Genomic DNA, 12802 nt, shown 5'->3' with positions numbered 1-12802 from the left:
TCAGCCCAACCTAAATAAGTAGGAATGATCATCAAAACAAAATAAGAGAAATCAGAGCTCGAACAGAAAGGTTTAGGTGTTCGTTTTTCCCATGCGCTGTTCGGGAGTGGAATGGTAGGGGGAGAGTATGATTGTGCTTCCATGAACCCTCTGCCAAGCACTTTAATGCGAACTGCAGATTAATCATGTAGATGTAGATGAAATGATGCCTGCCGCCTAGGTTCAAATGTCATCCTAGGTTCCCACAGGTGGTTGGCTAATTTGGTGAAGACAGCTAGCCTCGCCCCCAGCATGGAACCAGAGCCATCATTTTGCAGCATTGTTCCCAAAATCGACTGTGGTCCTCTGATTTGGAGCTGAGTGGAAAGTCTAAACCAGAGGCTCAGATGATCCTGCGATGGTATCAGATGCAAATTTCTTGATCTCTATCAGGTGGAGAATAGTAGCATGCCCCTTAACAGGTCAGGCGTGCAGTACAGGCAGGAAGTGGCTACTAGAGTAGTGGAGTAAGTGTGGCATACACATGCAGGTTTTTTTAGGACTGAGAAATCCCTCCATGGACCCGATAAGATGATTTCCGAATACAGACAGAGTAGCATTATTCTTAGCAGATTGGAGAAAGAAAATGTTAATATGTTATTAGTGAACTGCTGCAGCATCTGTGGAAAGGTCCCAGAACTAGTCTCACTTATAAATGGTAACAATGCCCATATAGTAATAGGGACTTTAGGTTGGATGAAACCAGATGTCAAAAACAAATTCTAAATTTCGATTCGAATGTATGTCACAAAAATAAGTCAAATGCTGGTAGTGTAGGCGTGTTTACAGACACAAAACATACATTATCTAGTGAGATTAGAACAGATTCCCACTGCGAAATAATTTAGGTGAAAAGTGTTAAAGGTCGATCAAAGACGGTGACCTGATGTTTCTACCGATTCCCTGCCTCAGGAGCAGTAATGGTGGAACAGTTGAGAGGGGACTTTGAGAATATTTCACATAAACTTCCTGGCCATGTTACAGTTTTAGGTGGAGATTTTAACCTACCAGCTATTGACTGGAAGACTCTGGTGATACAGACAGATAGTAGGGTCAGAGAACCGTGGGAAACTGTTTGAAGTGCTTTATCCAAAAATTACTTTGAGCAATTAATCAGAGAATCACACAAACAATGAAATGGTGATATCGAAACAAGTAACTTGGGATAGAAAAGCAATTGAAATTAATAAACAGAGGGAGGCCCACTGGACATGACGCAATACCAATACGATTCTACATAGAGTACGCAAAACAATTTGCCCCTCTTCTAGCAGCAGTGTAGCATAGGTCTTTAGTAGAGCGAGGTGTTCCTGATGATTGGAAAAAAGCACAGGTCATTCCTGTTTTTTAGAAGGGTTGTCGAACAGATGCATTAACTTATAGGCCTGCATCTGACGTCATTCAGTTGTCGAATTTTGTAATGTTTTATGCTCTTTTATTATGATGCCTCTGGAGGCAAAAAAATTCCTCTGCAGGAACCAATATGAATTCTGGAAACAACAATCGTATGAAACTCAGCTTGCTCTTTTCACCCACAAGACCTAAAAATCAGTAGATTCAAAGCCCAGGCATATGCCGTGTTCCTCGACTTCCAGAAGGCATTTGATACGGTTTCGCACTGTCACCTAATGAACAATATATGAATCTATGGAATGTCAGACTAACTATGTGACTGGATTAAAGAGTTTTGAGTAAACAGAACACAGCATATAATTCTGACTGGAGACACATCTTCAGGCATAAAAGTAGCTTCAGGCATATCCCAGGGGAGTATTACACGACCATTCCTTCTCACAACATATATTAATCACTTAGCAGATAACGTCTGAAGTTTTCATGAGGCTCTTCATGGATGATGGTGCTGTATACAGAGAAACTGAGACGCTAGAAATGCAGGAAAACCTGCAGAGGATTGATATTTGGTGCAGGGAGTGGTAATTGAGCCTCAACATAAATTTAACACATTGCACATACATAGACAGAAAGACCCTTTATTGCATGATTACAGAATTTCACAACAATTACTGAAAGCAGTTACTTCCACAAAATATCTAGGAGTAGGCATACGGAGCGACTCGAAATGGGATGATAACATAAAATTCGTTGGGAGTAAGGCAGATGGTTTGTGGTCTCCACATTTTACAAACTAGGCAGCTCCTTTGTCACTTTCAGTGTGAATTCTTAAGAGAATACAGCACATGCTACTTTTAAGTGTGTTTTAATATGAGAACAATAATCTGAAATTTATAGATTCAGTGAAGTTTCTGATATTCGTGTTCAATAATTGTCCTAACTGGCATATTTAATAGATCTCTCCAAGGAAAGGAGATAGGGAAGCACTTCACCCAGATCATAGCAAGCTATGATAAAGAAGGCTGTTCTCAATTTTAAACAGTATTTGTGGGATTCTGGTTTCAAATGCATAGCTATGGATCAATAAGGCTTACATACTACATCATACATTCCGTTTATCAGGACAGTTTGACAAGCAAGTTGGGTAATGCCACCCATATAAATAGTTCCTGTACTAACAATGACTGATCAACATTGCTATCCAATGGCTGATCCTAGTTTTGCGTGAAGGTTTCTGTTTAGTGACCAGCACAGTCATTTATAATTTTTCTAAGGGGATGTTTCAGACCTTGAAAAAGATTGATCCTAATTCATGGTCTGGGTACCAACCGAGGGCAGAAGGGAGTGCAGTAAATCCCTGGGAGGATACTGATCATTTGGATGACAGGGAAATTTTCAGATGGTGATTGCACAAGTATCATAAGCTGGTACCATCAGTACTGAACTGATAAAATACCCACTACAGGGCTAATCTGCAGGACTGGGTGCAAGAGTTTCAAAACTGAAGGTGCTGCTGGGCCATAAATATGGCAACCACGGTTCAATAGGGCTAAGAAAAGGAAACCAATACAGAGTACAGTCGTACGTTCTGTACCCCAAGATATGTGGGCAATGAAGAGGATAGTGTTAAGATTTCACATGCAGCTGATCTTTAGTTGACAAATGTGGGGCAAGCATGTCAGCTTTTTATCAGAGGAGCCTCAAAACTTGAGGCTGTGCAGCAATGTGCAAGTACTGTGTACACAAACAAGAGTTCTGGGTCAGGATGGACCATGGTACGACATCAAATGCACAACTTCAAGGGAGAGAACTGGAAGCCATGAAAACAGTTAAAGTGGACACCCTATGGTTGGCATCTTTCGGCTGGCATTTAGCTGAGGCTACAGATTGGGAGTTATACCAGATGAAAAAGTATAAACAGATAGAAGATGTGAACAATGTTTTGACGGAGGTACCTAGGCCACTGAGAGCAATAGGGAAGAGCAACACTCAGCACAGAGCCACGCAGGACACAGTCCTCTTGGCTCCCTGTGAAGCTTAGTGACGCACCAACTCTAACCTGAAACAACTGAACAAAAATTGATATGGAGCCTCTAAACTCCAAGATGGTGGGTAAGTAAAACGTGACAGCACCTAGCATGTCAATATGTCTTATGTAGGTCAAAAATGACTGCAATGAGGGGGGGGGGGGCTGTAAAGATTTTTGTTCCTGACCCAATCAGACTGTCGGTTGTGGATCATCCCTCCCCGATACCACGCTGATAGGGGGAAAAAAAATCCCATCATTCAAGAACCGAGCATTATTGTCAGGCTATGTACCATCCTTTCAATCAGTGTACAGGGGACATTGGTGAGACTAGTTGTCAGGTAGCTGTCAATGTACATTGGGTTTTTGCATTTTTGCATTGTTGAAGGATTGGCAAGGTGATACTATCTCGTCAAAGCGAAGGAAAAACACCTTTTACCCAACTACAACTGAAGATCCTGAGTACATGGAATCGCTGATTAATATTCAGATGTTGGATCATCTGGTTACAACTAATCTGGACCTGGGACCACAAAATTTAACGAATAGAAAGTCTGAAGCAATACCTGTTAGTGAAAAGTTCATTGTGTAATTTGGCATGTCAAGGGGTGAAAAAATATGGAGATCAACTTTTCCTTTATGCATTCGAAAGGTTGGTTGGCTTAAAGAGAGAGAAGGGACCAAACTAAGAGGTCAACAGTCCCTTGTTCCTGATAAAACAATGCTACGAGTGTGAGAATAAAACGGACAAAACATATAACACAAAACGGAAAGAAAGGAAAAGCTACAAGAATGAAGGGAAGGCAACCAACACTAAAAGAAAGAAAAGAGGTCAAGAAAACAACAGAGAGAGAGAGAGACTAGAAACAGATGAGAGAAAAACATGAAAGCACATTACAGTGACCGGCCAACCACGAGAATACAAAGTCAAGCCAGCCACTCTGGAACACATTAAAACCTCCACCCTAAAAGCACTAGGGTGGAGGACACACAGGGACAAAGGACGTGCGCTAAACCTACATAAAAGTATAAAAACCACTCTCACAGATAAAACGTAAAACTAAAGCTGCTGTGGAGGCATTGTTGCCCAACACCGAAGGCAGGGTGCTGGGAAAGTTAAAGTCTGCCGCAGAGCGGCTAAAAGTGAGCAGTCCAGCAAGAGGTGGGTGACTGTCATTTGGGAGCCACAGTGTCACTGAGGCGGGTCCTCGCGACCGAGTAGGGAACCAAGCATTAGCCATGTATAGCGAATGCGGAGCCGGCAGAGGACATCTGATTCCATGCGAGAGGCCAGCATGGAATACTTCCACACATTCATAGTCTCCTTAATGACACACAGTTACTGGTGCGTGCTGTTATGCTTCTCCATCTCCCAAAGCCAGAAAACCAAGCGGTGTAAGACAGAACGCAGGTCAGCTTCGGACATGCCTATCTCCAGAAGCTGTTTCCGCATCGCCTGTTTGGCCAGCCTGTTGGCAAGTTCGTTGCCGGGGATTCCAACATGATCTGGGGTCCACACAAACACCAGGGAACAGCGAGACTGTTCCAGGGCATAGGACTCCTGAATGGACACTACCAGAGGGTGGTGAGGGTAGCACTGGTCACTAGCTTGTAGGCTGCTCAATGAGTCAGTACACTGGAGAAATGACTCTCCAGGGCACAAGCGGACGTACTCAAGAGCACAAGATATGGCCGCCAGCTCTGCAGTGAAAACACTGCAGCCAACTGGCAATGAGTGCTGCTCAATATGTCCTCCGTGAACATCAACCATTGAACCATCAGTGTAAACCACTTCAGAGCCCCAGAACACGTCAAGATTCAAGAGGAAGCGACAGCGGAGAGCGGCGGTGTTAACAGAGTCCTTAGGGCCATGGAAAAGGTCCCGATGAAGCTGCGGCCGAGGCATACACCATGGAGGCGTACGTGAAAGGACCGCAAGTAGAGGTGGTAAAGGGATGGACTCCAGTTTGGAGAGAAGGGACTGCATGCGAACCGCAATCGTTAGCCCCGATCTGGGCTGCCGATGCAGGAGATGGACTGCCGTGGGTGGGAAAAGGAGACGGTAAGTCAGATGCTCATGGCAACTATGAATGTGTGCTGCGTAACTGGCGAGCAGTTGCGCACGTCTAATCTGCAGTGGAGGGACACCAGCCTCCACCAGTACGCTGGTCACTGGACTCGTCCTACAAGTTCCTGTCGCTAATCAAACCCCACAGTGATGCACACGGTTGAGTAAATACAATGCACAAGGTGCTGTCGGACCATAAACCACACTCCCACAGTCAATTCGGGATTGGACAAGGGCTCTGTAGAGCTGCAGCAGCCTACAGCGATCTGCACACCAATTGGTGTTACTCAGGCAACAGAGAGCATTGAGATGTTGCCAGCACTTCTGCTTAAGCTGATGAAGATGAGGGACCCAAGTCAATCTAGTGTCGAAAACCAGTCCTAGGAATTGATATGTCTCCACTACAGTGAGTGGATCGTCATCAAGGTAAAGTGTGGGTTCCAGATGAATGGTGTTATGCCGACAGAAGTGCATGACACACGACTTTGCAGCTGAAAACTGAAAGCCGTGGGCTAGAGCCCATGACTGCATCTTGTGGATGGCTCCCTGGAGGCACCGCTCAGCAACAACAATACTGGAGCAGCAGTACGAAATGCAGAAGCTGTCTGCATACAGAGAAGGTGAGACAGAGGGCCTGACAGCCGCTGCTAGACCGTTAATGGCCACTAAAAATAGAGACACACTTAACATGGAGCCCAGCGGGGCTCCATTCTCCTGGAAATGGATGGAACTATGGGAGTCACCAATTTGGACATGGAAAGTACGAAGCGACAGAGTTTTTGATAAAAAATCGGGAGACCACACTCATACAATGCGGCAAGGATATGACGACACCAAGTCATGTCATATGCTTCACGTAAGTAAAAAAAGACGGCAATCGGGTGTTACCGTCTAGAAAAGGCTGTTCGGATGGCAGACTCTATGTACACAAGATTATCAGTGGTAGAGCGACCCTGGCGGAAGCCGCCCTGACATGGAACCAGCAAGCCACACGGCTCCAGGACCCAATCCAACCGCTGACATACCATATGTTCCAGCAGCTTACAAAGAACGTTGGTGAGGCTGATGGGCCGATAGCTATCCACACCAGGCAGGTTTTTACCAGGTTTGAGCACCGGAATGATGGTGCTCTCCCGCCATTACGATGGAAAGACACCATTGCACCAGATACAGTTGAAGATGACGAGAAGATGTTGCTTGTAGTCAGATGAGAGATGTTTAATCATCTGGCTGTGGATGCGATCAGGCCCAGGAGCTGTGTCAGGGCAATGTGCAAGGCCACTGAGGAGCTCCCACTCTGTAAATGGGCCGTTATGGGATTCTCTGCAGCATGTAGTTAATGAGAGGACGTTCCTTTCCAGACGCCATACGAGTGTGCGAAAGGCTGGGGGGATTGGGGGGGGGGGGGGGGGGGGTAATTCTCCGACCCAGAAGCTTGAGCAAAGTGACTGGCAATTGTGTTCGCGTCGCTACATAACTCGCCATTTATGTTAACACTGGGGACAGCTGTTGGGACCTGGTTTCCGAAAAGACGTTTGATCTTTGATCAGACTTAGGAAGGTGACGTGTGGCACCCAATGGTGGAGACCTATCTCTCCCCAACACTCCTCCTTCCGTTGTTTGATAAGGTAGCGAACATGGGCACGGAGCCGTTTAAAGGCTATGAGGTGTTCCAGGGAAGTGTGCCGCTTATGCCGCTGTAGACCTTGCCGACATTCCTTAATTGCTTCAGTGACTCCCAGCGACCACCAAGGGACTGCCTTACCCCTCGGGCACCCTAAAGAGCGAGGGATCGCATTTTCTGCTGCAGAAACAATTGTGCTAGTCACCTGCTCAACCATCATATCAATGTTACTGTGTGGGAGAAATTTAGCGGTGACAGCAGAGGTGAAATTTCCCCAGTCTGCCTTGTTCAAAGCCCATCTGGTCTGGCGTCCGTGTGCCTGATCCTGAGGCAGTGACAGGAAGATGGGGAAGTGGTCACTACTACACAGGTCGTCATGTGCTCTCCAGTGGGTAGATGGGAGAAGCCCAGGACTGCAAACCGAGAGGTCAATGGCCGAATATGTGCCGTGTGCCACACTGAAAAGTGTTGGGCCACCTGTATTCAAGAGGCATACATCGAGTTGTGACAGTAAATCTTCGAAATCTCTGTCTCAGCCAGTAAGCACGGTGCCACCCCACAAGGGGTTATGCGTGTTAAAATCTCCCAAAAGTAGGAAAGGTTTAGGGGGTTGCTCAATCAGTGCATCCAATGTGTTCAGGGGTACTGCACCACCTGGAGGAAGATATATTTTGCGCACAGTATTTGCTCAGTCGTACTTATCTTGACAGTCACAGCTTCAGGAGGGGTTTGAAGGTGCACAGGTTCGCTGCATACTGAGTTCAGGACAGAGACAAACTCCACCTGACACACTATAATAGTCACTACGGTTCTTGTAATACCCCCTATAGCCGTAGAGGACGGGTCTGCATTTCCAGGAACCAGGTTTCCTAAAGGGCAATGCAGAAAGCAGGTGTAAAGCTTAAGAGCTGCCGTAGCTCAGCCAGGTGGTGGGAAAAATTGCCGCAATTCCACTGGAGGATGACGTTATCGAGAGGCAGGTAAGGAACGAAGTAAGCAAGGAGGCAGGTTATGCCTCACGGTCACTTGCTGCCACCGATAGAGTATTTGTAGCCATTTCTATGGTGGATGAGGCATCAGTGTGATCCAGGTACGCAGGGGATGCTAAGATCTCCACTGCATCCTCAGATGCAGAACTGATAGATAGTGGTGGTGTTGGGGCCACCAGGGGGTCCTGTTTCTATGCAGACTACTACTTAGTTTGCTAGCTCTCACACTTCTCTTTAGAGGCTTGATGGGAAGATTTCTCCAAAGCAGCTTCAGACGTGGAGGAGAGCGTGAAGCTCTTCATTCAGCAGCTTCTGGCATCTTGAGCCACTGGCAAGTGTCCGCCATGGCATTAGTGGAGACCTTGGGAGAGAGGTTCCCAAGTGACCCCTTCCACATGAGAGGAGCCGAAGGAGGCTGTTGCTTCTCCAGCAGGGGGAAGGGGACCAATGTCCAATGAAGATGCTTTGGAAACAACGGAGGAAGGCTTGCCTCCCACCACCAACGCGGTGGATATATTCTGGTGGCCAGGAGGAGCCACTGTTTGCAGCACAGAGTGAGGAACCACTGGCACTTGGGACGGCGATGGTGATATAGATGCAACATATGTCGATGTCAACCTAACGGGGTGTCATCTTTCAAATTTACGTTTAACCCCCTGTGTGAGTCAACCGGTCCAGGGTCTTGTACTCTATGATTTCCCCCTCCTTTTGGAGTACTGGGCAGTGTGGCGAGCAGGGGGAGTGGTGCTCTCCACAGCTGATGCAAGTGGGAAGTGGCGTACATGGGGTATGTGGGTGGAGTGGATGTCCACAGTCTCAACATGTTGCGCTGGAAGTGATGCAGGAAGACATGAGACCGAACTTCCAGCACTTAAGCATCAGTATGGTTATGGCTATAAACCATCACCTTGACCTTTTCAGACAATGAATCACCTTATAAGGCAAAGGTGAAGGCACCGGTAGCAACCGTGTTGTCTTTGGGTATCCTATAAACGCGCCGTATGAAATGAACACCCCACCGTTCTAAATTGGTGCGGAGCTCGTCGTCAGACTGCAAGAAGAGACTGAAATGGGAAATGATCACCTGGACCATGTTGAGGCTTTTATGGAGAGTGACGGTAACAGGAATATCACCCAGATTGTCACAGGCGAGTAACGCTCGGGACTGGATGGGGATGCTGTCTGTATCAAGACTATGCCATTTTGCATCTTGGACAGCACTCTCACTTCTCCAAACTTATCCTCAAGGTGTTCAACGATAATTGATGCTTCGTAGGTAGAAAGGAGTCCCCATTAGTTCTGCTGCAGACTAAAAACCGAGGCAAATATTACTCGCTACGTTCTGTAGCCCTACGTTCAACCCATGGTGTAGCGAGAGAGGGAAACGATTTAGGGTCATACCTGTCAGCATTGTATTCAATCTTGCCCTTCTTAGACTGCTGGTGCCATATGGTCACATCAAGAGATGACAGTCCACTTCATTGCGTGTCAACCTCCTGATGCCACCCACTCCAACAGGGGCTCTCCCCACGGGCGCCACCCAGCCACAGCAAAGGCCAACTGGCATGATGGCCATTGCCGGGTATCCTGATGCCCCAGGGAGACAGGCACCTACTCCTTGTTCGATTACATTTAGACCTGATACACACAACCAGATAACTTCACTGTCACGCTCAAATTTGACCTCGGGGAGACAATATTTTTGGCAACTGTAATTAACATACACCCTCTTTTGGTCTCCAATCTGAATATTCGATATACATTCTATGAATCTTGAAACTTTCTGCTTTTGGTTTCAGCCATCTCCTGGTACCAAGAATAATGGGAGTGCGAAAAGTTTTATGGAATGCTCAAAATTTGGGAACTTTGCTAGGAATACTTCCAACAGTTTGCTGATAAAATTTTGGCAGTCTAAGTGTCTTTACTTTCAACACTATCTGTGAGTTATCTGCCTAACAAAAAAAAACATGCATATTCCCAAGTACTGTGGTACCTAAGCAGCTGCTTTCTTTGGGTTCTGCACCCTTGACTTATGGAGGCGATTCTTATGATTCCTCACCCAATAATGCAGGTCCAGAAACCTGCAGCCAAGACCAGTCACAGAATTAACAAAGCCTTTTGTCGAGACTCTCCACTGGGCTCCAAAACAAAGGAACCTACTGACTCTGGGAACATGGGAACAGTGCTGCACACTGCAAGCTCTGCTTCCACCCTGCGCATAAAAGCAGCAGCATTCACAACCTTCACTAGCCGCCCGTATGAACTGAGGATGGCTTCAAAATCCAAGCAACAGGCGCCATCAATGCTGGCATGAGCCACAACTTTCAGACTACTGCAGAATGCACACTCAATAGCCACCTCCACATCTCTGATGAGACCCCCCCAGCAGATATACCGAGTGCACATTGACTTTCTTCATCCCTTGAATGCTACTTGACAAAGGGGCTCCATAATGCACCTAACATTGCAGCTCCCAATAACTAGTAAACCCCTCCCCCCCTTGTGTCTGCTCAGACACTGCTGAAGAAGCAGCCACCTGTCACTCACAGGATGAATGGCCAAAGACTGCCTAACAACAGTTTGCAATTATAAAAATGCACAGTTACACATCTTAAATAGAAATGACATGCACAAAATTCAAGAAATATACTACTAAGAAAACACATGCCGCAGGTCGTGTGCATTTGCATGGTGCGAGATGACGACGTTGACCACCACCACATCATCTAAACACAGAACAAGGCTGTTAGGCCTGAAAAGTTACGATGCATGCTGATGGCAAGTAACAAGTGTATCAAACACCGCATGAGGCATCAGCTACCACTTACCTGGCAGGACATCAATTAGAAAAATGGTAGAGAGATTCTTGTATTGGAGGTGCTAACATGGAATTAAATGGGGCCCTGTATACACTTGCTATTGTCTCTCACTGATTAACAACAGAAGAACCTACTTATTGGTCATGTGCATGCATTTGTTCACCTACAGCATCCCACTGATACTGCACTACACTACTGCTACACTCTTGCAGGACAATGGTTTTAAGGACGCTCCAGGGTCATAATGATGACCGCGAGGTCCTCCAAATTACCTAACCTTAGAGACAAGAGAAGCTAGTGGACACTTGTCCACCCTGCACCTGACTTCAACAAATACCCTGCAAGTTTTGGTCAGTGATTGAGCAGTCAAGGATCAATTACAGCTGTTCAACACTTTTCCTGTCTCACTGAGTCTATACAAGGATGTCTTACTATAATGACCATGATGAGATGAGATGTCACATGCTGCTGGTTACGAGTACAATCCCACAACACCTACTTGCAAGTGGAGAAAAGTAAACTAAACCCAATGACACATCAACTGCCTTGATACGTCAATGACAACAATAGCAAATACCTCTTCAAATCATCCTGTCTTGGCTCAGGCATATTTTACGGCATCATTGTAACTTGATATTTATGTAACCCTGTGTACAATTTACATGACACCCTAGTGCACATAAAATAATCATTCAGCACAAGCTAAATGTGATGCACTATCTGCATGCAAAATTAACATCAGAAAGAGTTGATAACACACAACAAAACTGTACTTTCAAGCTAATTACTTATGTCCAGGTCAAATAAAAACAGAGCAGTCACCTATGCCAGCAAAGTCCCCTGAAGACTACCCAGCCAACACGAAACCCATGCTGTCAGTAGGATAGGTGTACTTCACATTGCACCCATATTTTAAATGATCATTGATAAATCATGGAACTGTTTCAAAGAACTAGGCCTTGGACCAAGAGATTAGTAATGTGGGGGAGGGGGGGAGAAGTTTCTTACCAACAATTTTTTCAATGAAAGTTTTAACGTCAACTGATCAGACGACTTATTGCGGGCAAAAACCCTTACACAGGACATGTAGTAGGGAGAGGGTTGTTCCATGGAAAGTCTTGCAAACCAGGAAATCATATTTTATGTTGCACTGCTGTTGCAAAATTATTGCAGTAACTACATTGTTCTGACTCGTCCTGTGGCATGAACAAATCTTCTGGGCCAAGTGAAACTACCCATAGACTTCCAGGAAATACGACAATATTTTAGACAACTGCAGAAGAAAATTAATAAATGTATATATTTCATCATAAAACACAGGTATGAAGTTCCAAACTATCAGAGGTTACAATTTATTATTCCACAAACGCTGAAGCTATGCAAACAATACCAGTTATCTGACATTTTCTTTTGCTTATGACTTAACAGGGAGTCATTAATTATGCAACTTATTTCAACCTAAATGCAAGCCTGATATCAAACAGAAACGAGTGATGAGATCATAACCATACCAAATTAAAAGGGCACTACATCAATATCTACTCACCTTGATTCACAAAACTTGACTAGCGTGGAAGGCTTATCCTGTGCATGCCTGTGACGCCACCATCTCTCAACTTGTCTTTCTGACCAATCTAACTGCTTTGCCAAGGCTACCAACTGCAACAAGAAAAATGACATTTGTATATACAAAGGTACATAAATGTCTATATGTCAACATATTACTACTTATTTGTAACATGAATGTATTATGCTGTTTTCAACATCAAAAAATTGCTGTATAGGAAAGCAGTTTCAAACAAACTTGTGTAAAACAATTATATTATTCCAGAACAACTCACACTGATCTATTTTACACAATATTTACATTTTTCACATACACTA

The 12802-nt window shown here is 45.3% G+C and overlaps 1 protein-coding gene across 2 annotated transcripts in view; it reads right to left on the bottom strand.

The window, feature by feature from the left end:
- The window catches only part of LOC126298372 (ceramide synthase 6), a 118548-nt gene that overhangs the window by 91172 nt on the left and 14574 nt on the right, over window positions 1-12802 (bottom strand). For both annotated transcript variants that reach the window (XM_049989679.1, XM_049989678.1), the window contains exon 3: window positions 12465-12577. In XM_049989679.1, the coding sequence (XP_049845636.1) occupies window positions 12465-12577 (113 nt within the window). The remainder of the gene's footprint in view (window positions 1-12464; window positions 12578-12802) is intronic.

Source organism: Schistocerca gregaria, chromosome X, assembly GCF_023897955.1.
Source record: "Schistocerca gregaria isolate iqSchGreg1 chromosome X, iqSchGreg1.2, whole genome shotgun sequence".
Classification (NCBI taxonomy): domain Eukaryota; kingdom Metazoa; phylum Arthropoda; class Insecta; order Orthoptera; family Acrididae; genus Schistocerca; species Schistocerca gregaria.
Note: the sequence above shows the minus strand (reverse complement) of the source record. Positions and strands in the feature narration are given on the sequence as shown.